Below are 25,822 nucleotides of genomic sequence, written 5' to 3'. Positions count from 1 at the left end.
AGCCACCGGGCAGGTTGTGGAGCTCATACTAACAGAACTCATACTAACAAAAGGGAACTTCTATAAAAAGCCAGTACTCGGAACCACACAGTCTTTTGTTTTAAGGTCTACCCAAGGATTAATACCACTGCAAACTGGCTCTAAGGGCTGGGTAGGAAAAAGTGGAAAAGTAATTTTGTGATTTTACAGACCGCCTACCAGATGCTAAGCACAGACTAGGAAGTTCGTGAAGTGAATGGTACTACTTGTATTCTAAAGGAGACAACCGAAACTTCGCAGACTTAAGTGGTGGGCCGAGTCAAACCCAGATCTCCTCCCAGAGCCGAAGATCTTTCTCTTTTCCCATCAGGAAAGAACGGCCTGGGTGAGGGCTGGCCAACACTAGGCCGGCGGGGAGTACAGCGTGAGCCGAGGAGGCGCGGGGCGGAGCCTGGGCCCAGGAGCCCTGCAACTATGCTGTAGAGCTGCGCAGTATAGAGCCTGGGATGGGGTGCGGTACAGCTAGGCCCCACGTGCTCCGAGTCCACTCCGCGGCGCCGGAACACCCGCGAGTCAAATTCCAAGCTTGGCCCCGCCCACACAAAGGCGCGGCCGCCGGGCGCGCAAGAAGTCCGTGTCCGGCTTAAAACCGAGTCTAAAGGCACGCCTGGGGGCTGGCGGGGGGGGGTGCCCGCGGGCGAAGGACCTCCGCAGAGCCTCGCTCGAGGCCGCCAGCGCCCCTCCCCGCCGAGACCCACCTCATCAGCACCTTTGCCGCAGCTAAGTCTGGACTCGGCCCCACAGTGGGTCACGAGGCGGGCGCTGGAGCGTGCGCGGCCGGGTCTACCCTGTAAGAGGCCTCATCTGCACACCGCCCCAACCCCCTCCTCTTTCCTTTCTTCCCCTTTCCTCCTCCTTTCTCCCCCTCCCCGCGTGCGCCACGTCCGCGACCCCGCCCTCGGGAGCCATGCGGGGAACCCCGGTGACGTCACCACCCTCTCGCACTCGCCTTCCCGCGCTCTCCAGAAAAGACGCGAAGGTGATTACGTGTCCGGGGGCCTGTGCGGCTGCGCAGGAGGCCTTCGCCATAGAACGTCGTTCTGTGGCGCCGCCTGGTGGAAGAAGGGTGGTCAAACCGGTCGGAAGCTGCGACGCAAGCGGGATAACGTGATTAACGTCATCTCGCGGGGGCGAGGGACGACAGCCGCGTGACCAGCTACCAGCCGTGGCGTTCGGAGTCTTTCTCTTCCTCCTTTCAGTAGAGTATAGAAGCTTGATTTTTATGCCCTTTCTTTTGTAGTTGCAACCTTGCCTTTTTTTCAAACCTATCGAAGTAATAGTGTTCATTACAAAAATTTGGGAAAATGAAGACTTATGAGTACAGCACCTCTCCCTTTCATAATTACTTCCAGCCTTTTCTTTTTTTAACGTTAAGCCAAATTGTGATGTTGCTGTATAACACTGGTATTAGGTACAAAAATTTTCAAAGAGGGACAAAGCACTATTAGAACCTCAAGGCTAAGTTAGAAAAACATGTTCAGGAAAACACAGAAGGGGAAGAGAGAAGTGCAAATTAAGCCAAAGGGTAGTGGTTAGTTATCTAATAAGTGTTTTTCACACACAGTGTCTTATTTACTATGCACATGATCCACGTGAAGAGATGGGCTCAAAGGATTAATAAGCAGGTGGCAAGGGGGAGGGGTTGAACCCGCGGCTTAAAATATGAACCTTAGGATAACGGTTGTTGGGAGGGCAATGGAAAATGTGCCGCGCAGAAGGCAGAAAAATGGCAGGGGATGGGTGTGGTTACAGACGCACTGTTGGTGGGGCTGTCGAGTTGTAGTTAGATCTGAAGAGCAAGGCTGGGGCTCTTGGGCCCTAGGGCCACCATCAGTAGGAGTAACTTTGTGGGAGCGTTCAGTAAAGCAGCCACACTAACACTGCCTTAAAACACCTAGCTGTGTGCTGGCCGGTGCTCTATCTATATGCAAGGGCCACTGTTTGCTGTCATTGACCACCAGCATTGTCCCCTATATATGGCAGTGAAGGTGTGAGTCACAATACTAGATCGGGCATTATTAAGTCTTGCTACTCAATGTGTGTAGCAAAGTTCAGTACTTTCTGCATCGAGCTTGATGATACAAATGAGAATCTTGGACTCCATCCTAGAACTTCTGAGTTAGAATATGCATTCTACCTAGATCCCTGGGTGATTCCTATGCACATTAAAGTACTGTTGTAAAACAAGTTATTCTGCTCCCTTGGTGAGGCACGGAAGCACAGGATGATAGGAAGATGTGAAGGGAGCTTACAGATCTGGATAATGGGAGGGCAGACAGACAGGCAACAAGGTCTGTAAGGTTTAACATGAGTATCAAATTAGGAGTATCAGAAAATACCACAAGATGCAAAGGAAGAAAACTAGGAAATTAGAATCTGGGGGATAACAAGAAAAGAGAAATTGATCGATGAGGTAAGCAGGTCTATCTTGGGAAAATTCACCCCAACAAATAAACACAAGGATTGTTCTCTGTGGCTTTTCTTTTTTATGTCTGTGACTTTGCTGGAGAGGGTCCAGTTCACTCAAAGGACTGGAGCACAGCCCCTGCCCATTTCCTCACTTTTAGCAAAGAGGGGGCTTTTCCCGGGTTCCAGTGGAGGGCAAGTTCAGGACTTTTTCTGACTGTTCTGTCAGTGCCTGGTTCTACTATGGCATAAACAGATTGCAATCTGTAAGTGGCAGGGGCTGGGGGCTAGAGCGTGTGTGGTGTTTGTGCATGTGTGTATGCACATGTGGGCTGGAGGGAAGGACAGATTATTGACAGATAAGACGTAACAGGAGTCAGTGAAAGGTCAGGCAGACTTACGTGACTGGGAATTGCTGGGCCCAGAAGGCCACTGGGCTGATGACTGATGCCTTGAGAGCCTGGTGGCAAGCCTTTGCTTTGGTGACTAGTCCTTGAGGTCAGATTTTCTGGAGGTCTCCTAGTGGTCTGTCACTCTTCTAATTACTAGCAAAAATGACAGCATTTTTGACAAAGGCAGGGACATGAAAGGTTAGAACCAAAATGTTCTGTGTGGAGGAGTAGCAAGTTGTTCTTATGATACCCACAATGCTGAGGGCCCCCCAGTGTTGCATGGAGGAGCAGTTAAGGTAGCATTCCTCTCAGACCCATTAGTACTCAGTCTGTGCTCTAGACAGGTGGCTTTGCAGACATGGAAGGATTTTATATATATATATATATATATATATATATATATTTAAGATTTTATTTATTTTTAGAGAGGGAAGGGAGGGGGAGAGTGAGAAACATCAATGTGCAGTTGCTGGGGGCCATGGCCTGCAACCCAGGTACGTGCCCTGACTGAGAATCAAACTTGTGATGCTTTGGTTTGCAGCCCGCGCTCAATCCACTGAGCTACGCCAGCCAGGGCTAAACATGGAAGGTTTTGATCTATTCACTCCAGAATACAAACCGTGGCTTCAGTGTAGAAAGGCAGCAGATGGGCAGCTTGTAGAGATGCCATATTCCAATGAATGGAAGAGGTGTGCAAATGGATAGTACAGATGGGAGTGTGTATGGGTGGGAGAAGCAGGTGGGTACAGGGTTTGAAAAGCACTGTTCTGGTGGGAGTACCAAGGACCCCTTGTGTGTGGGTGAATCTCAAATAAGGTCAATGCTGATGGTGTCCCAGAGGTGTCTGGACACTGGGAGTGGGTGCAGAGGTCCTACTAGTACTTGGGGTAGAAAGGGTATCAATTTAGAAGAAAGGGTATCAAGTTAGTATCAATGTATATCCGATCCCTATGCCATAGTTTGATGTGCTAAGATGGTCCTGAGTGACGACCTTAGCATTTGAACTGGGGCCTCTTTGGGTGGATCATTTTCTTCCACCAGGTATTTTATGGACTCTGTGGTTCTCTTGAGTCTGTCAAGTATTGCTAGACCCACACATTGCCTGTTACTCACAGGTTTGTCTTGGTCAAAAGGTTGTGACCGCCCTGGCCGGGTGGCTCAGTTGGTTGGAACATTGTCCTATACACCAAAAAATTGCAAGTTTGATCCCCAGTCAGGACACAAACCTAGTTTGTAGGTTTGATCTCTAGTTGGGGCACATCTGGAAGGCAACCAATTGATGTTTCTCTCTCTTGATTCCCCTCTCTCTAAAATTAAAAACAAACAAACAAATCCTCAAGTGAGGATTTAAAAAAAGAAAAGCTGTGACCAATGTCCTTGAAGTTATCAGAAGATTTCTGAAGATTTCCTGAAGATTATCCTGAAGATTTCTCAGAATGGGCCACCCATGTGTTTCCTTGAGTGTTCTTGCCTTTCAGGCAGGCTCTCTCCCTTACCTAGTTTTAATTCCTCCTCTTTTCCATACCTTTCCAGCCTTTCCTCTCCTTAAAGCCCAGTGCAAGTTCTAAATTCTCTGTGGACCTCCCTGGACTCTCCTCAAGGATTTCCCCCTCTGTTGGAAACACTTGGGAACTCTTCACATAAGCTAGCACCTCAACGATACAGTCTAGACAACATTTAATTTACCTACCTATCCCCTTCTTGTATGGGCACAGCTCCCCCTTTACCAAAAATGCTCACATACATACCCCTCACACACACAAGCACACAAATAAGCCAACTCCCTTTCTTGAGAGTTTTGGCCCTTTGGGTCAGAAAGAGTAGAGCATTTGGTCCTGCTCTAGCATGGAAGTCAAACTTTCAGGCATGTCAGGAGCCAGAATCCTAACAGATGCCCCAGGAGAGGCAGAGATGAGTCAGATGAAGCTTGGCTCCTGGAGTTCTGAGGCCTAACTAAACATGAGAGTTGAGTTTTGTTACTTGCAATGAAAAGAAAACCAAGAGATTACTTCATGTGGATTTTTCTTGTGTTCCCAAGGTCAATGAACTATAAAGAATTTATACAAAGCAGTGTGATGAAGTGGAAAGAATATGCACTTTGGAGTAAAATGAAACATTTTTAATGCTGTTTCCAGCAAGATACTTAACCTCAGAGAGGCTGTTCCTTTTACTTTATAAAAGAAGAGATTAAGACCTAAAACTCAAAGAAGAATGAAGACTAAATGAAAAAAATAAGTAGGTATGCAAATTAAAATACCTGGCACATAGTAGGCATAAAGAAAATGTCCATTCCCTTTTCTCCTTGAAAACAAACTTGCATTTCTGTGTCTCTCATATCTCCATTCTGTGGTCAATGAACTCAGAAGTAGGAACTGAATTTTACCAAATGTTAAGCATTTTAGAGAATAAAGAAGGAAATAAATATCAAGTGAATAAGCAATTATAAGCATTAGTTTGACTTGTCAATATTCCCTTGATACCTGGACCACTTTTTATTTTGCTATCACCTAAATCCCCCTAAAAAGTTCAAATTTTATATCAGGCCAACACAAGGTATAATTTGGAAAAGCTAGTGACACTGTGCTTTATTTGGTAACAGACTAAAAGGGCATGACTGGAACTCTGACAGGATGGTCCTTAACATTCTTCTTAACCAGGGTATTATTGACTATCCAACATTGTTAGTGTATCGTGGAGTGTTGCTAACTACTTCAAAGGTGAATCATTTAAGAAGGAAAGTGAGCTGATATTCTTTTTTTTTTTCCCTTTAAAAACTCTAGCCAGAAATACCACCCCATTTATAATGAAGACTATACACAGCAGCACCAAAAAGGCTATTTATAAGAAGAGTTTTTCTTCAAGAGAATCCACCTGGATGTGTTAAGAAATTGCATCTTAGCTAAAAGCAGTTCACTGAGGAACAGGGCCATCTAAGTACCTAGTTGTCAAGGGGTCAACTAGGGGTGACTAGTCTTTAAAGTTGTCAAGGGGTGAAGATGTGCAAATTTAGCAGCAAAAGACTCTTTTGTTTTGCCTCAAGGGAAAGCGATGGTGGTCAGAGGGGCTAGTTCCAAGGGCTGGTCCAGGGGCGGCCGCTGGTCTTGGTACTCTGCCACATGTCCATTCCGGTGGTGACCGTACTCAAACTTGATCCGCAGCTCACCAATCTTGGACTGTGGAAGGATATCTGGGATCCACTCGATGATGAAAGGGGTTGGTTCCTTTTGATCTGGGGAAGTGTTGCCTGAAGACAAAAAAGGAACACTGATTAGTACAATTCCAAAATTTGACTCTGGACAGATTTTACTCCATTCAGGAATAAAAGAAAAAAATAAATTAAAAAATAAACTGAATGAGGAAAAGCAAGAAAAAAGAACTGAGGGGATGTAAAAGCAATGACTGCTGTATCTATCCAAAAGAAAATTTCAGGGAACTGTCTGGCATCCTTGAATAAAATAAGATCAAGACTTTATGAAAATAGGGCTAGAAGAATCATAAAGAGCCTGGACTGAAAGGAAAGGACAGCTGAATTAGATTAAAAGGGAGACTAATAAGAAATGGTTGTTTCAAGAAAACCAGAAAGAAACAATTAAAATCTATGTGGTTCTAAAACATGTTACAAATCCTTAAGAAACCAAAAAAGTGTGGTACTGGCACAGGTCTATACAGATTAAAAGAACAAAACAAAGAGATCCAAAATGGACACAAACAGAATAGAAATTAGGGTAAAGGCAGCATTTTCAGTTAGTAAAAGAAATAGAAGTATTTCTTATAATAAGTGGTGTGCATCAAGCAGATAACTATCTAGAAGAATATAAAAGGTGGCAGAATCTTATCCTGTACCTTAGCTCAAGATAGATTAGATTCCAGCCCTGGCCAGGTGGCTCAGTTGGTTGGAGTGTCATCCCATACACCAAAAGTTTGCAGGATCCCCAGTCAGGGCACATAGAAGAATCAACCAATGAATGCATAAATACTGGAACAACAAATTGATGTTTCTGTTTCTCAAGTCAATAAATAAATTTTAAAAAAGGAAACCTAATCCCCAGTGTGATAGTACTTGAAAGCAGGGTCTTTGGGAGGTGGTTGGGTCATGAGAGTGGAGTTCTGAAGAATGAGTGCACCTATAAGAGACCCTAAAGACAGCATTCACTCTTTCTGTCATGTGAGGACACAGTAAAAAGATTGCCATCTATGAATCAGGAAGCCGACCCTCACCAGGCATCAAATTGGCCAATGCCTTGCTGTTGGACTTCTCAGGCTCCAAAGCTACAAGAAATAAATTTCTGTTGTTTATAAGCTACACAGTTTATGGTATTCTGTTATAGCAGCTTGCATGGACTCAGACAAGTATATAATTTACATTGATGATATTAAGATTAATAAACAGAGCCCTCATTTAAATCAGAGATGGAAGAGCCTAAAAGGGGAGCTCTCTCACTGTTCTACCACTCATTGTCTATTACCTCAAACAGGGAAAGGCTACTTTTCACCTCCAACAGGAAGATGTGTTTCTGCTCTACTGCTCCAGCAGACAGAAGAAGGATCTTCTCACCTGGCAACCACTCAGGCAATGAAAGATGACTGTTACAACTCAGCCTGTGAAAAGCCCCTACACTTCAAACTCCAAGTTTTCTCCAATGGACTCATTACGTAAAACAATTCTCTTTGTGAACAGTCCCCATTCCACTATAAAAGAATATTTCCTCCCCTTTGTTCTCTGGATTTGCATTTGGTTCACCGTTCAGCTGCAGGTCCTGAACTGCAATTTTTGTTGTTTCCAAACAAACCCATTTTGCTGGAGAAATACCTGACTTTGTTTAAGATCAATATAACATCTGTCAATAACTTTGTTGTACCAAAAAACACTGTGTTCCAATGCTTAAAGACTTTTAGAAATATCAGACAGCCCTGGGGGTGTGGCTCAGTGGCTGAGCACTGGCCTGTGAACAGAAAGGTCACCAGTTCCATTCCCAGTCAGGGCATGTGCTGACACACGCCTGGGTTGTGGGCCAGGCCCCCACTTGGGAGTATGCAACAGGCTATCAGTTGATGTATTTCTCGCAGATTGCTGTTTCTCCCCCAGGCTTTCTCCCTCCCTTCCCTTCTAAAAGCAAATAAATAAAATCTTTTTTAAAAACAGAAAGAAATATAAGACATTTAGAGAAACATAATTGTAACAAAAATTGTATCATGAGCCTTTGGTCTTTAGCAGGTCAAAGAGATAATAAATAAAGATAAAGAAGACTTGAATAATAAAATAATGACTCCTTTTAAAGCTATGTTAGACTTTATAATAGGTTAAATAACATATTTGCTAGTACAAATTCATATATTAGGTTAGTGAGAAAATACTTCTAAATTCCTAAAAAAATAGAAATTGAAAAGGCATATATTCTGACCCCAAACTATTAAAAATTGATAACAATATAAAAATCAAAAGCCTCAACCAACTGGAAATTTTAAATAAAAAGTATTGAAGACACAGAAAAACTAAACTATAATTATAGATTATTTAGATATACTATCAATAAGAACCATATTCTTATTATCAAATGTGAATATAAAAAATTAGCTGAGAATACCATTTTAGAAGTTATATAAATAAAATAATTCCAAGAAAATGTAAGACTTAAGAAGCTAGGTAACATCACACAGACAAAAGCAAGAAACAAAACAGAAATTTAGAACAATTGGATAAATACAAAAGCCAATTCTTTGAAGAAGACCATAAAACAGACAAAATTCTGATAGAGTATATAACTTCAGAGTTAGAATAGATTTTACAAGTTATGTGATGACTGGCCCTGACCAGGTAGCTCAGTTGGTTACAGTGTCTACCTGATAAGCCAAGATTATGGTCCAATCCCCAGTCAGGGCATATACAGAATCGACAAATAAATACATAAATAAGTGGAACAACAAATTCATGTTCTCTTTCTCTCCAACCCCCCCTCTAAAATCAATCAATAAAAAAATTAAAGTTATGTAATAATCATCTACACCAAAAATTAGTAAAATGTACATTGTTAACTTTAAACAAATAGCCAGATATTTTTCCAGTAAAATGGGTTTATTAAGGAATAACAAAGAAATGCAATTTGAGACAGTGGTCAGATAGTGAACCACAGTAAACCCAGAGAAACAAAGAAGAGGACTGCTCTTTTGAAGACTTAAGAGGGGGCTATTGTAAATGAAGAGTCCAATGGAGCAAACTGAAAGTTCAAAGTTTAATGACTTTCTATTGGCTGGCTTTTCAGTCTCCCATTGGCTATGCTGCTGCTACTGGGTAAGGAGGAATCTTTTCTTCCTCTTGCTTAGGTAGTATTTTCACTTCTGGTCTATTGGAGATGCAAAGCACCTCTCTTCCTGTTGGGGTCGGTAGTGTGCACTGGAAGCCGTGTGTGCTCTCTCTGGCCTCCTGACTCCATTTTAAATGAAGTCACTGTTTAACAATTTTCACAACATTGTTTAAATTTGGGATGAAAATAGAGGAATTTCAGAAAAAATATAAGTTATCAAAATTGACTCAAGAAAAGATATAAACCATGAGTACAAGTATAAATCAGAAGAAACTGAACAGATTTTAGAGAATTACCTGCAAGAAAGGATTAGGTCCAGAAAATAATTCTTTTAAACATTCATGTAATACAAACTTCCTAAGTTATACAATTTGTTCTAAAGTTTTTCCAAATAATTTTCCATATAACTTTTACCAAGACCCCAAAAATGACAGCCTCCAAAAAAGAAATTGTAGGCAGCTATCACTATGGATAATAAAAAATCCAAAATAAAATATTAGCAAATAGAATATACATATTCCTCAACAATCAAATACCAACTAGGACTTATTCCAGAAATACATGATTATTTTGAGATTAGAAATTTATTTAAAATTAATTGCACATGGGTTAAAAGACAGACCTCAAAAAATGATAAAAAGGCATTTCATAAAACTTAGTATTAATTCCTAATAAAAATGCTTAATAAACTGAGAATACAATGTTGTTACAATAATGAAAAAATCTTTGAAAACAATAACAAAAACTTCAGTATCTAATAGTGACACACAGAGTAGCTTTTCCCAGAAAAAATATTTTCTGAAATGCTAATGGTATTCCCCTGAAAAGTCTTCACTGGTTAAGTAAATTTGGAAAAACTTAGAGTAATAAAGTTTAACAGATGTTTTTATTTCAGGACTTTTAATATGCAAATTTATTAAATGAATTTCTAGCCCTGGCAGGGTAGTTCAGTTGGTGAGAGCATGGTACTGATACACTAAGGTTTCAGGTTTGATCCCCAGTCAGGACACATACAGAAGCAACCAATGAATGCATCAATAAGTGCAACAAACTGATGTTTCTCCTTTTCTTTCTCTCTGAAATCATTCAATTAAAAAAAATTAAATTTGTAAGAGAGATAAATTATATTCTAAGACACTACTCCCTACTCCAACATTTTCTGAGATCTGAATGTATCTTAAAAACCAGAGTAGTGCCCTGGCTGGTGTGGCACAGTGGATTGAACACTGGCCTAAGAATCAGAAGGTTGCTGGTTCAATTCCCAGTGGTGGCACATACCTGGGTTGTGGGCCAGGTCCCCAGTAGGGGGTGCATGAGAAGCAACCACACCTTAATGTTTCTCTCCCTTTCTTTCTCCCTCCCTTCCCCTTGACCTGTAAGTAAATAAACAAATCAATAAATAAAAATCTTTAATAAAAAGAGCAGTTTTCATATGGCGAAGTGTCTTTCCCACCAAAAAAGTTACTGGTACATTGACTGAGCATCTTACAATCAAGGGTCTTACAATCAAAGAAATACAGTATGTAGCATTTCTCAAACCTATCAGATTGGCCAAAAAGCCCATATAGTTTTCTATGAACTAAGGCACATTTTTCATTTTCACCAAAAACTTTATTGATTTGTATATTCTGAGTATATTGGCTCTCTCCTGCGTGGTATAGCATTGATTGTTCTCAATTAATGTCTCAACTTGAGTGCTATCAACTTCAACTGATTGTGGGGTCTTACCCAGGGAGAGATCTCCAGCATGAAACTTCACAAACCACTTTTGACACGTTCAATTAAGCACAATATGTCCATGTACTGCACAAATCTTTTTTATGTGTCTCAGTCTCTTTTTACCTTTCTTGAAATAAAAAAGCATAATATACCAAAAATGCTTAGTTTTTTCCATCTTCAATATAAAAATATCTACATAAAAATCACCAATTAGTTTTTTTTAAATGAACACTGACATGACAGCTGTCACAATACAATCTAACAAAATTGTTTTGAATAAAGTTAAAGACAACTAAGCGCTGCTAGAGCCATCTTAGGGAACATACCAAACGAACTTTTTGGCCAACCCAATATTTGACCATGGAATGCTTTTTTTCACAGAATACTTACCACCACCTCTTCTTCAAGAGAGAGTTGGAAAATACTATACTGGAGGAGTTTTTGTATAGTCTAAAATGATAATTATGGCTGCTAGCTTTACTCTTATTCATTGTTGCTCTTGAAATCCTAGCTAATTTAACAAGAAAAAAATGATAAACATATGATAGGAAACAAAATTATGATTATTTTTCAGGTGAATATAATTGATTTCCAAGAAAACTAAGAGAAACAGCTATTATCACCACTAGTAGTTCATTAGCCCTGTGGAGGTCACAGCTGATCTGAGAGATACAAACTCTTTTCTTAGATATTGTTACATATAATGGGTGCATGGGTTCAAGGTCATGATTGGTTGAGTGTCTGTATGTGACTAATATTAAGCCATAAAGTTTAAGCCATTTTCTGGTCATAACGTGTGTTAGATGCTATGCATCTAAAACAAGTTGCTTATCAAAATAAATATTGTGAAAAGCATTTACGCTTTGAGCACAGTAATATTGTTTGTGATATAAATGTTTTGCAAAGCCAACTACTGAAGATTCTTTTTAAAAAAATTATTGTTCAAGTACAGTTCTCTGCATTTACCCCCATCACTCCCCCCACAACTATTGAAGATTCTGATTAATTAATGTAATGACATTTTTAAAAAAGATTTTATTTATTTATTTTTAGAGAGAAGGAAGGGAGGGAGACAGAGAGGGAGAGAAACACCAATGTGTGGTTGCCTCTCATGCATCCCCAACTGGGGACCCAGCCCAAACCCAGGCATGTGCCCTGACTGAGAATCAACCAGTGACCCTTTGGTTCACAGGCCAGCACTCAGTCCAGAGCCACACCAGCCAGGGGTGTTAAAGACATTTCTTGGTTGTATTTTTTAGCAATATCCATCTTTCCATTATTAGAAAAGAAAAATTTTTATTCTTTTTATGTTTTTATATTTGTTTAATATTTCTAGGTTACAACTGAAAAAAATTGTACAATTTATTATGTAAATATAATAAATGCAAACTTGTAGTGCTTTCATTTTTTTGCATTTCAGCACATACTAGTAATGAATATATCAAATATATGTGACTGACGCTGTAATTATTTTGACCACAACCTCTACAAGGTTAAAGGGGCCAATCTGATAGTATACTAAATCAACAGCATTTTCTATAAGGGTAGTAACAAGTTAGAAAAATGATAAACATCCTATTTATAGGAGTAGGAAAATATATGCGTAGGAACATAGTCACATGAATTTGACAAAATAATTCTCCTAAAAGAATAAACACACAATTAGAGAAATGAATGAGGCTCGCTAGATAGATAGCAATGCTCAGGTAATTAAAATTATGGCTGGGATTCATTCATTCATTCATTCATTCTTCAATCATTAAGTCTTTATTGAATGCCTATTATGAACCAGGCACTATGCTATCTTGGGGTACAGTGATGAACAGAAGAAACATAGTTCACTGCCTTGAAAGAGCTTATAGTCTAGTTAGTGGAAGGAGAGATAAGAAATAGATGGCTAGAAGTGCAAACTCTGGGGTTCAAAACTGCCTGGTGTTGTAGTCCAGCTCCACCACTCACTAGTTGTATAACTGAGCAGGAAGACTGCATCTATCTTCACCTCAGTTTATTCATCTGTAAATAGAGATCACAGAATCTACCTCTCAGTAAGTTAATAAGCATTAAATTAATTAATGCACTGTAAATCACTTAAGATTAATATCTGACACAGTAAATGCACATTAAATGCTACTTGTTATAGTTGTCATATTAAATATACAAATATTTGTATACTATAAAAATAATGTATTTAGTATAATATACAAATACAATATATTATTTTATTAAAAATAGACAAAGAAAAAGCAATTCACCCTGGCTAGGTAGCTCAGTTGGCTAGGGCATTATCCCTATACAGTAAGGTCAGAGGTTTAATCCCCAATTAGGGTACATATAAGAATCAACCAATGAATGCATAAATAAGTGGAACGACAGTCCTGACCGGTGTGGGTCAGTGGTTTGGGTGTGATACTGCAAACTAAAAGGTCATTGGTTCAATTCTTGGTCAGGGCACATGCCTAAGTTGCAGGCCAGGTCCCCAGCTGGGGGTGTTTGAGAGGCAATGGATAGATGTTTCACACATCAATGTCTCTCTCCCTCTGTCAGAATCCCTCCCCCACTCTCTAAAAACAAATAAATAAAATCTTTAAAAACAAATAAGTGGAACAACAAATTGACGTTTCTCTTTCTCAAATCAATAAATTAAAAAAAAATCATCAAATACAAAAGACTAATATAAAAAATTTACTCAGTATTGAGGATAATGCAAATTAAAAGAGTGACATAACATTTTTTTGCCTATCAAATCAACAAAAATTTAAAGATTTAAAAAAATTCTTTTATACATAGATGGTTGGAGTAACTTATATAAATATTACAATCTTTATGGAGACTGTATGACAAAAACAATCAAAGCCCTAAAAATGTATATAACCTTTGATCCTTCAATTTCACTTTTAGGAATTTATCCCAAAGAATACCCTAAAGAAGTTAGGAAATAATTAAGTAGATAAAAGTTTTATCTAAAAAAAAAGTTAAATCTACAAAGAAGCACTATTTATAACAACAAAATGTTTGAAACAACTTAGAGGATTGATTAGAGTGAGGTACTTCAATATATGAATTTTATGCAGTTGTTAAAAATGTATTCACAATAGCCAAAAGGATGAAGCAATGCGTGTGTCTCTTGACAGATAAACAGATAAACAAAATGTGGTATACACATATAATATTCTTTTTTTTTTTTTAAGATTTTATTTATTTATTTTTAGAGAGGGAAGGTAGAGAGAGAGAGAGAGACAGAGAGACAGAGAGAAACATCAATGTGCGGTTGCTGGGGGTCATGGCCTGCAACCCAGGCATGTACCCTGACTGGGAATCGAACCTGTGACACTTTGGTTCGCAGCCCATGCTCAATCCACTGAGCTACGCCAGCCAGGGCCCACATATAATATTCTTCAGCCTTGAAAAGAAAATACATTTAGATACTTGCTACAACATGGATGTTGACAACGTTGTGCTAACTGAAATAAGCCAGTTACAAAAAGACATATATTATATGATTCTATTTACATGAGGTACCTAGAATAGTCAAATTCAAAGAGAGAGAGTAGAATGGTGTTTGCCAGGGGCCAGGAGGAGGCAGAGTGGGGAGTTAGTGTTTAATGGGAACTGTTTTAGCTGAGAAAGATGAAAAAATTCTGGAGATGGATGGTGGTGACTGTTGCATAACTATGTGAATGTACTTAATGTCAGAGAACTTAAAAATGGTTAAAATAGTAAATTTTATATTATGTATGTCTTAGAACAATAAAAAAAGTTAAAAAATAAAGTTGAAGGTAGACACGGAAAGCTCACTATTCACTACATATTTTTAAATGAAAAGGCAGCTGAGGTATGATCCTGTGTTTTAGAAACTCTTCAAGCACAGAAAAGAATCTGGAAAGGTTTACACCAAAATCTTACTGGTGGTGATGTCTGCAGTTGGTGGGGTTGCAGGTGGTTTTTCTTTTTCTTTGTTATAAAAATCTTTGATTTCTCTATAACAAACATGTATTAGTTTTATAATTTTATTTTTAAAGCCCTAGCTCAAATGAAACAAAATACCTTATGCCATGATTACCTTTACAAAATGAATAAATGTGCCTTCTTTGTTTAAGGTCAAAATCCAAAGTGTAGGACAATGAATTACACATAGTTGACCTTCACAGAAAGATGCATTGCTAAAACCACCAATCACTTACCAACTTTGAGAAAAGTTTTTAGTTCCAAGGGTCGCAGCACTGGTTGCTTTTCTATACGACCATAGGTTTCTGCTATGCTCTCTACTTCCACTTTAGGGCATTTAAACAGCTCATAAGTTCCATCCCGGTTCTGGATAAAACTACGGGTAATCTCCAAGGGCATCTGGACATGGAGACAATACCAAGAAAGCTGAGAAAGAAAAACTTTCAAAACAGACAAACACTTGGATGAGAACAGATCTTTTTACATATTCATTCTTCCTTATTAAGCACATTCAAATTAATTAAAACTTCCCCTTGTATTTTCTTGTTTTTTTCCCCCTTGTATTTTCAAGTAAATTCTGTCAACAAATCTGCCTTTTTTCCCTTACATCATTCATGGCTTGGCTTTCATCTTTTCTCTGTAACTTTAGCATGAACCCCAGCCAAACCCTACTGCACTGAACCCCTAACATCTATCTACACGACCACTACTGGAAGAGACCTGCTCTAAAATTGGTTTTCATTCCTTCCCCTACTTCTCTGCTAGAGCATTCTCCTAGAAACTCTATTGATAGCACCTACAGCTGACCTCACCATCCTGTGTGCTTCACACCATCCTTGGGACTGAGCCAGACAGAACTTGAACTGAATTTTGTCTTTGCCACTAAACAGCAGGGTGAGCTTCTCATAGCCTGTTTCTCATCTGCAAAATACATGAATGAGGTGATACAGGTAAATAACGCCCAACAGACAGAAGCTCAACGATTATTAGCTCTCTTTCCTCACTTGACTTAGCTCTTGGTTGCTTGTTGGCTCCCAAAATACCACTTGTTCCAGGCAAGAAGCTGCCTCTGTGATATCTCGCATATAAGGCTTGCATCTTGCGTCAAATGTCTTTAGTGCTAACATAGGCTTTCTCTAGGGTTCACATGTAAGTTCTATAGGTACCAAGCAATTTATTCTTTTTCTGAACATAACAATGCCTTAAATTAAGGTAATCTTAATGCATCAAATCACATTATATTGAATTTTCTACAATATTCCCTTACTCTAAGAACAGAAAAATCCTCCAATTTTCAGGTTCTGCTTGAAAAAAAATGTTTAAAATATCTAATATTTTCCTTGTGAAAAAGAATGCAAATTAAGGGCCATTTCTCTAATTGAAACTAAACTGCAGTTCAGTGAAGAACATTTAATTGTGTCAGGCCTACTAATTTCACAAACAGTATATCATTTTAAATTATATTTTTTAGCTACCTGCCAGTTAATCTAGGGCTCACCATAGCTAACAGAAGATCGTTATGTAATTTACAAGAAAAACCATTCCTGTTTTCTGATCTCAAAGGCAAAGAAAAAGAATACTCCAATTTAAGATACTTTTTGAAGCTCTAGGGAATATCCATTAAAATCACAGTCAGCACTTATAAAGCCACAAATATTTCTAAAGAATCTCTTCATATTAAAAAAGAATTCTCTCTGGTATCTATAACTCAAGGAACTGATACAAACATATTTCCCGCAGTTGCTTCCCTCCCTTCCCCTCTCTGCCCTCCCACTATTGTAGAAATAAACTCTTACCTCAGGGGTATCTAAAATTTGTTTAACTTGCAGGATATTAGTGATATGCCAGGTATACTTGGAAAAGGTTCCCAGTGGCAATGCATCTTTTCGAACAAAAGCTTCAATGTGAAAAGGGAACAAAATTAGCCTACCAGAAAATAACATTCTCTTTCACCATTTGTCTCCCAGTTTCTAGAGATTTCAATGCAGTGCTATTCTTTCCTTAAAGAATCTCAGCACATTTATAAAAGAAAATCTAGAGGCAAATATACAATAGGGTTTGACATAAATGTAATAATCAAGTGGTAAGAGTTTCTGCGATATAAAGTCTCTGATGCATCTTTGAGATGCTGCTTATTTTTGGTACCTTAGAAAACTGTTTCTTTGTTTGGTGAAGCTACATGCACAGGACTTCATTATAAAATAGCTCCTTACAACCTCTTACAACTTTAGATATATCAGAAGTCAAATCACAGTCCTTAAAATAATTATACCAAGTTTAAGCCTGTTAACATGGTTGCCAATCCATTGCCCTTCCTGCAGGATTATGAAAGGATTCCACCAAAAGTTTGCAAAACTAGCTGAGGGATGGGTTAAAAAGAATGCATTAGGCCTAAAGTTTAAACTGAAAGAAAGAATCAACACTGCTTCAAAAGTCAGGTAGATAAGTTATGAAGACAAAGATTTTCATAACTCTAAACATAGTGATTCAAAGCTTGCATTATTTGAAAACAGAATTAAACCTCAAACAGTCCCACAGTCCCTATAATATCATCAAATAACAATTTGCTTAAGAAATAGCATTAATTTCTAGCTGTAGTTACTCTTGGCCAATCTGCCCTGAAAAATTCTTTCTTCCTCCTTTTCTCTCACTACCTTATACTATCCAGTATGTCAACATGTCTAGTAGAAAGATGTTATATATGAAACCAAGAAATAAGTACCAGAATAACGTAAAGTGTTCCAAGCCAAGAATTACTCTAAAGATAAAATCTTCCTTCATCAAAAATTAAGACTCACAAAAAGTAAGTTTTAGTTTTTGATATATACTGTAAAATGCTTCCAAGAAGCCAGCCCAAATAATGGCTGGAGCCTGCAATGCTTTTGTTGAAATTGGTTTCTGTTTAGAAAATATCAAACTTCTTGGGGGGTGCCTTCACTGAACTTCATTATTGTTTTTTTTACCAAGTCTGCACTGTCAGAATTATTCCATTAACTTGCACTGGAGTAAGTATGAGGCCACTGAAGTGTGACTATTATTCCAAGAGCTGACTGGCTAAGGCTTAGTGCATTCAGCTTGCAACTAGAAGTTATAATCCTGAAAATTCCACATGACTTTCCCAAACACAATTCTCTAAGGTCAAGACATTTGTTGCTACTCCCGAGGAAAAAAATCCCATACCTGTGGTGGAGTTGGGAAGCCGTTTTTTTGTACTTCCTATAGATATTCTCTGTTGCAGGGCATCAAAAAAGGACTGAGGAATGTGGAACACCAGTGGCTCTGGTTTGCCTTTAGGAAATAAGAAGAAACTCTTAAAGAAATTCACATACAGGACAACAAAGGAAAATATATAAAGAAACTCAATGGACTTTCTGATAGGTAGAGAAATGGAAGAAATGGAATTGAAGGACAGTAATAACTCAAAATACTACTTTATAGAGATTTCTTTATGTAGCGGCAAAAAGAATTGATTGACCTTTATGAGTCAAGCACTGTCACTAGCCCTACTCTTGATCCCTTGAAATCATAAAAGTATAGCAGACACTTATTCTGCTATATTCACCAAGGATAACTTTAAAAAAAAAAAAGATTTTATTTATTTATTTTTAGAGAGGGAAGGGAGGGAGAAAGAGAGAGAGAGAGAAACATCAATGTGCGGTTGCTGGGGGCCGTGGCCTGCAACCCAGGCATGTGCCCTGACTGGGAATTGAACCTGGGACACTTTGGTTCCTAGCCCGCGCTCAATCCACTGAGCTACGCCAGCCAGGGCTACCAAGGATAACTTTTAAGACACTATTCACCAAGGATAACTTTTCAAATTCACAATTTTTAAAAAAGATTTCGCCCTGGTTGGCGTAGCTCAGTGGATTGAGCGCGGGCTAGGAACCAAAGTGTCCCAGGTTCGATTCCCAGCCAGGGTACATGCCTGGGTTGCAGGACATAAGCCCCAGCAACCGCACATTGATGTTTCTGTTTCTCTCTCTCTCTCTCTCTCTCCCTCTCTCTCTCTCTCTCTCTCTCTCTCTCTCTCTCTCTCTCTCTCTCTCTCTCTCCCTTCCCTCTCTAAAAATAAATAAATAAAATCTTAAAAAAAAGATTTCATTTATTTATTTTTAGACAGAGGGGAAGGGACGGAGACAGGGAGAGAAACATCAATGTATGGTTGTCTCAAATGTGCTCCCCCACAAACCCAGGCATGCACCTTAATGGAGAATTGAACCAGAGACCCTTCGGTTCACAGGCCAGCGTTCAATCCACTGAGCCACACCAGTCAGGGATAGAAATGTTTAACAAATCTTGCAAAGAGACAAGACAGTAGGTCAACAAAAGTCAACAGAAAGAATGTTAAAGGGAGGAGTCAAAAGAATTCTTAGTTTTTCTTAGGAAACTGTCAAAGGGGCTACTTAGCCCCAGCAGAAGGAAAACATCCAGAACCACGTGGATAAACATACACCTGAAAGAAAGTATATGTTTATTCCATTTAAAGAAGGGTCAAGTCAAGGAACATGTATAAGGAACCTATGGACAAAGACAATGGCAGGGGGCAGTGGCAGGGGGTGAATATTAAAAGGGGGAGTTGGGGGATGGATAGGGCAGGGGAGAGTAATGGGGGAAAATAGGGACAACTGTGATTGAACAAAAAGGAAGGAAGGAAGGAAGGAAGGAAGGAAGGAAGGGAGGGAGGGAGGAGGAAGAAGGAAAGAAAGGGAGAGAGAGAGAGAAAGAGAGAAAGAGAAAGAAAGAGAGAGAGTGAAGGAGGGAAGAAGGGAGGGAGGGAGGAAAGAACGAAATAAATTAGCCCTGGCTGGTATGGCTCAGTGGTTGAGTACCAGCCTTCGAACTAAAGGGTCGCTGGTTTGATTCCCAGTCAGGGCACATGCCTGGGTTGTAGGCCTGGTCCCTAGTGGACAGTGGGCAAAAGGCAACCACACATTAATGTTTCTCTCCCTCTCTTTCTCTTTCCCTTCCCCTCTCTCTAAAAAGTAAATAAAATCTTAAAAGAAAAAGATTCTTAAAGACAGTTCAGATACTTTTTGAAACAAAGGTCAGGCCAGGGAAAATTAAAATGAAAGGTCTTCTGGAATTTCATAGACAGAGATTTATGTTCTTTCAATTGATTTTGCCTACTTCATTGAATGCACAATGTCAATGACAAACTGTCACTGCTTTGAAGGCACTAGAATATTAATATCAGGGCAGCTTAGAGAAGTCAACACATAAATGAATTTTAAAATCTTTCATGTTGAAATTAGATTATGGGCTATCTATGAGATCATAACAGCTCTGAAAGAAGTGCTAACTCACTAGAACTCAGAGGATGTGACTCCAGAGCCTAGGTTTATAAATTAATCTTTTTTAAAGATTTCATTTATTTTAGAGAGGGGAAGGGAATCAGTAAGAAAGGGAGAGAAACATCAAGGTGTGGTTGCCTCTCGAGTGCCCTCCACCAGGGACCTGTCCCACAACCCAGGCCTGTTCCCTGACTAGGAATCAAACTGGGCACCCTTCAGTTCTCAGGCCAGCACTCAATTCACTGATGCACACCAGCGAGGGCAATAGATAACATTTTTAAAGAAAAGAAAAACACAGATTCTCTTTTTAACCCTCCTTAGCTTATTTTATTTTCTAAAAAGTAACTTCTGAATTAATATAAATAAAACTAAAATATATTTCAAGACCTCCATTCTTATCCCTTTCCTTACCATAAAATCATATCTGGTCTAATCCTTCAATACTCATCTTCTTTTACTGAGTATCTGCTATCAGGCTACTGTTCAGTTTAGGGTACTTGTTTTTAAAAAATGGTATTCATAAGCTGCAACATAATCAGCAAAGAACATCAAAAAGATATGAGGTCTGTAAATATACCAATAGTGTCTGAAAACCCAAGATGTAACACTGTCAAGCAGTGCAGTGGATGTGTGTGCAGTAGCAGGACTGTTTTCTGAAAATGGAACAGGACTATTTCATGTGGCTAGAGTACAGAACTAGAACCAAAGGAAGTAGTATAAGCAAACATGTCCACTTAGCATGAGGAAGGACTCTTACAGCTATCACTGTTCAACAATGTTATGATCAACATCACAAAGCAGTGAGCTCCTCATCACTGGACAAAGCCTGGAAAACCATCTATCAACGATGGGCAATGGGCAAAGGGCAAAGGGCAAAGGCAATGAGCAAAGACTGGCTGGATGGTCCACTCTGAAATTGTTGAGGTTCCATGAGGCTATCATAATCACACCCAGCCTGCACTCTCCAATCTTCCTTAACATTTCTATGTAATATTATATAATTATTTTAGTTTCACATGTTTAGATTTTCTCTAAACTTCCTCTCTGATTGCTTCAATTTAAGTTTGAGAATTAGAATGATTTTTGTCTTCTTTTTTAAAGTTTATTGATTTGAGAGAAAGAGAGATACATCCATTTGTTGTTCCACTTGTTTATGCATTCATTGGTTGATTCTTGTATATGTCCTGACTGAGGATGGAACCTACAATGTTGGTATATCAGGATAATGTTCTAGCCAACTGAGCCACCTGCCCAGGCCAGAAGGATGTTCTAAGACTTCTGTATCTCCCTCATCAAACACATCCCCCTCAAGATCAAAGCTATCTACCCTTACTTATTATTTGCTGTGTTTTCCCTCTTCCATTTCTAAATTCATTTTACTGATCCTGCCTTTAAATTATGTGATTATTCATTTTTTCACTTATATTTCTACTTTTTGTGGTCTTATATATTCTGGAGTCAAAGCCAGTCACTTTTCCTATGAAAAGAGAACTCTAGCCCTGGCTGGGTAGCTCAGTTAGTTAAGAGTGTTGTCACGATATACCAAGGTTACAGGTTTGATCCCTGGCCAAGGCACCTAGAAGAATCAACCATCGAATGCATAATTAAATGGAACATCAAATCAATGTTTCTTTCTAAAATCAATTAGAAAAAAAGAGAAAGAACTCTAGCATAGTTACTTTCATTTCTCCTATTTTTATCAGCAGCTCAGCTGGTTGACCAACACTTACCATCAAACTGATAGTGCATGGTTTGATGGATGCGTTCTGTGACACTGGCCAGCCAGTCCTGGAAGGACAAGGTCACTTGTGCCTCATCTAACAATTGACCACAGGCTAGAAAAAAACAAAAAAACAAAGCTTTAGTAACTTATATTTTTTCTTACAGAATAATCAGTTAACTGAAGTTTTTAAAAGGAAAGGAGTTTATACAGATTTTTAAAAAAAGAACAATAAGCTAAAGTTCAAAGAAATTAAGTAAAATGGAAGATTCTAGAATCATTTTAAAGAATCCATTTAGAAAAAAAGAAATGAAAGCTTTGAGGTACTAATAGGTTCGAAATTAGTAACCACAGAAAGTTTGCAGCCTTTCAACAAACACTAAACTGAAAACTGAAGAACAGCCTGGTAGAATGGCTGTTTTAGGAATCTATAAATTGGTCCTATTTCTGATTAATAAATATACCTCTACCCACAGAGACATTCTATTCTATTCCATTTCTTCCCCTGAAATGTCTTCACATGTCTGAAGTATATTCCCTTTTACAGAGAAATACCAATGTCATAACTACCATTTGAAATTAAAATTCTCATAGGTAAATGCATATAGTGATAATTTAGAAGAAAAGCTATTTTCTTTCTTCTTTGTACCAAAGGAACTGATGAAAACTTGTTGAAAATCTTCTACCTGATACAGTTGATCTGTTTATTTCCTAATCTTCCAAAAACATTTATTCCTGCAATGTGTAAGTTCTTAATTAGTTAATTAAGATTTGGTCTTATATTACTTTATATTTATGTATTGGTGTTCAAAATCAGAGTATGAGGCCAGGGATGATGTCCAGTTTGTAATCACCCAGCCACATTATATGGCTGACCATAGCACAGCAAGTATTCAATAAATTCTACCAACATTGAACTAAACTATTTTATACAATGTATAAAAAGAGTTTAAAAAAAAGGTTGATCCCCACAAGTCTAAGCTTATTCTCAGTTGAAAAGTGATATATAACATATAAATATGTTATATTTGAATTAAGTCATTCTGCCTTCCTAAATTCAGAATGATAGCCATGCTATTACTTTTTGATACGTTTTCAAACTTCACTAACTGTGGAAAACAGACTATACTTGTCTTTCTTAACAAATATTTATCCCTGAATAATTATAAAACATGTTTCTTCTTCAACTTTAAATCTCCATATCAACTGCATGCAGGTAATAAACAACGAGAGGGAAAAATCCTACAAAATACCTTCTGTCAAAACATGTCAGTAATTTTTGTTGCATTTTTATTTAAAAGACACATTTTGGTTTCGAGCTTGATTTGAGACCCAATGGGACAGTACAGCTTCAGTCCCAGTGCCTATCAGTGTTTATCTTAGCATTCCTTGGGGTATGTTTCTTTGAATTTATTGCTTTTACCTTCTTTCAGATGATTTTCCAACTTTTTAGCCTATTCTGGGGCAGGGAAACTTACCCTGCCTTTTCAGTGAGGAAGCGACGACAGGCTTTTTCAGGCCACTTTTCCTTAGATTACTGCTAACTGCATCTTGAGGCAAGAGTGAACTGTTCGTCTGTGCACCTAAACCATAAATCATGATAGTGTTTAATAACATGTCTGTAGAATATAAATAGATTGTATACTAATTTCTGAAGCTTCTAAAACATAAAAAGTCTTTGATAATTTCTAAGTTAGCTTCAGTGTCTAAAAGGAATTAGCATTAGCCTTTATACACAACACTTTAAGTTTCCAAAGCTCCTTATAGGAAACAGGGGTGGGGGGACCAGAAGTGAAAGGAAGAAAAAAAGTTCACCCATTGCTCCCACCTCTCAGACAACCACTATTAATTTTCTGGTGAACTATCTTCTATTTTTCTATGAATAGATCATTTTGCTCGTTTTGTGATTTTAAGTAGCTATGATTTTACCAGGACTACTAGATTTGGCCAAAAATTTTTTTACATTTCAGCCCTGGCTGGTATGTCTCAGTTTGTTGGGCATCATCCTGCAAAGTGACAGGAATCATCCAGGTTTGATTCCTGGTCAGGGCACATGCCTGGGTTGAGGGTTTGGTCTCCAGTTGGGGTGCACATGAGAGGCATCCAATCAATGTCTCTCTCTCCCTCTCCTATCAGTGTTTCTCTCCTCTCTTTTCCCCTTCCCCCCTCTCTAAAAATAATTAATTTACTATTTTTACATTTAAAATAAATACATTTTTTAGCATAAATATGTTCCAAAGATTGTATGGGAATTACTTATATTAAACACTTACACTAAAAATGAATTCATTGCTTGTCTAAAAACCAAGTTTGAGCGTTCTGTACTTTACCTGACGACCTGAGTGACCTAAACATTTCTCCAAATTCTTTATAATCATTTTTATTGGTTGCCTGATATTCTATCAAGTGGTTTTATCTTGGTTCATTTAACTACTCCCAGTGGTTGGCCCTTAGTTGTTTCTAATTTTTTAATATTATAAATAGCCATAAAATGAGCATCTCTGGGCAAAATGCTTTTCCTGCACCAAGGATTATTTCCTTAACAAAGATTATTTAGAAGTAGATTACTGTATCTAAGGGTAAACACTATTTTTGAATTTCAAGTTTTCCTGGGAAAGACCTGTAAGTAAACAACAATGTCTGCTCTACACTGCTGCCAGAATTACCTCTTACAAACATGAAAATGATCCTGTCACTTTGTTCCTCCACCTTGTCCAACTTCTCAGAACCCAAACTCCTGTGTATGACCACCTGACTGACCTCCAGCAATAATCCCTATGAATAGGAGCATTTTCCAGGTTCCTAACAGGAACTGTAAACTACTGTTACATATTATTATGGCAATTTACATTACACCAGCCATGCCAGAGAGCCTGAATTTCACCTTTACCTGTGTCTCATCATTTTAGAAATTTTTGCTAATTTGATAGCAAAATATATCTTATTCTAATTTTGTATGTCTACAATTTTTGCATTTCACTGTTCACTAGTGAGTTTGGAGTTTGGTTCACATTTGTGGACCAGGTAATATTTTCCTTTTATTTAGAGTCTGTGTCTTTTGACATATATCTCATGGGGTACTTCAGCATTTTCATATTGATTTATAAGAGACCTTAAATGACAGTGGTATTATTTGAATTTAAAATGTATATAGCCCTGGCTGGTGTGGCTCAGTGGATTAAGCCCAAGCCTGCAAACCAAAAAGCTACCAGGTCTGGTTCCTGGTCAGAGGGCATGCCTGGGTTGCAACCAGGTTCCCAGCTGGGGGTGTGCAGGGGACCTGTCTCTCTCACATCGATGTTTCCCTTCTTCTTTTTCTCCCTCCCTTCCCCTCTCTTTAATAAATAAATAAATAAAATCTTTTTTTTTAAAGGAAGAAATCTCACTTTCTTTTTCTTTTTTTTAAAAGATTTTATTTATTTATTTTTAGAGAGGGAAGGGAGGGAGGGAGGGACAGAGAGAGAGAGAGAGAGAGAGAGAGAAAGAGAGAGAGAGAAACATCAATGTGCGGTTGCTGGGGGCCGTGGCCTGCAACCCAGGCATGTGCCCTGACTGGGAATTGATCCTGTGACACTTTGGTTCGCAGCCAACACTCAATCCACTGAGCTATGCCAGCCACGGCTAAATAAATAAAATCTTTAAAAAATATATATATGAAAACACAAGTCATAAACTACATTCCTATAATAGTATGGAAAATATAATGAATTATTGTAACACATTTCTTAAAATACTCTGGATGAAAATCTCATAACACTGTCCTAAGGTAAGTGAAGGTGTAAGACTAGTCTGAATGTTTAAGGAATGGAAAAACATACTCAATAATAAAAGCTGAGTTTGGGTTGATCTTATATTTAGCCAGTAAAACCAATCTTAGCTTGACCGGACAAAGAATCATCAGTGGAGGATAAAATATTTTCAGGAAAAAAACCATAAAAACTGTTTCTTGTAATTGCTGAGATTCAGTAAAACACATAAACAATCTCTAAAGATAATACCATCAAACAA

The 25,822-nt window shown here is 38.4% G+C and overlaps 1 protein-coding gene across 12 annotated transcripts in view; it reads right to left on the bottom strand.

The window, feature by feature from the left end:
* Nucleotides 1-5,393: 5,393 nt before the first annotated feature.
* C6H2orf42 (chromosome 6 C2orf42 homolog) overlaps nt 5,394-25,822 on the bottom strand; it is a 41,183-nt gene continuing 20,754 nt past the window's right edge. For all 12 annotated transcript variants that reach the window (XM_028515507.2, XM_036028121.1, XM_036028115.1 and 9 more), the window contains 6 exons: nt 23,293-23,397; nt 21,825-21,929; nt 17,984-18,091; nt 16,600-16,700; nt 15,040-15,202; nt 5,394-6,081 (listed from right to left, as the gene is read on the bottom strand). In XM_028515507.2, coding sequence (XP_028371308.1) covers nt 5,873-6,081; nt 15,040-15,202; nt 16,600-16,700; nt 17,984-18,091; nt 21,825-21,929; nt 23,293-23,397 — 791 coding nt within the window. In that variant the 3' untranslated portion in view covers nt 5,394-5,872. The remainder of the gene's footprint in view (nt 6,082-15,039; nt 15,203-16,599; nt 16,701-17,983; nt 18,092-21,824; nt 21,930-23,292; nt 23,398-25,822) is intronic.

Source organism: Phyllostomus discolor, chromosome 6 (assembly GCF_004126475.2).
Source record: "Phyllostomus discolor isolate MPI-MPIP mPhyDis1 chromosome 6, mPhyDis1.pri.v3, whole genome shotgun sequence".
Taxonomy (NCBI): domain Eukaryota; kingdom Metazoa; phylum Chordata; class Mammalia; order Chiroptera; family Phyllostomidae; genus Phyllostomus; species Phyllostomus discolor.
Note: the sequence above shows the minus strand (reverse complement) of the source record. Positions and strands in the feature narration are given on the sequence as shown.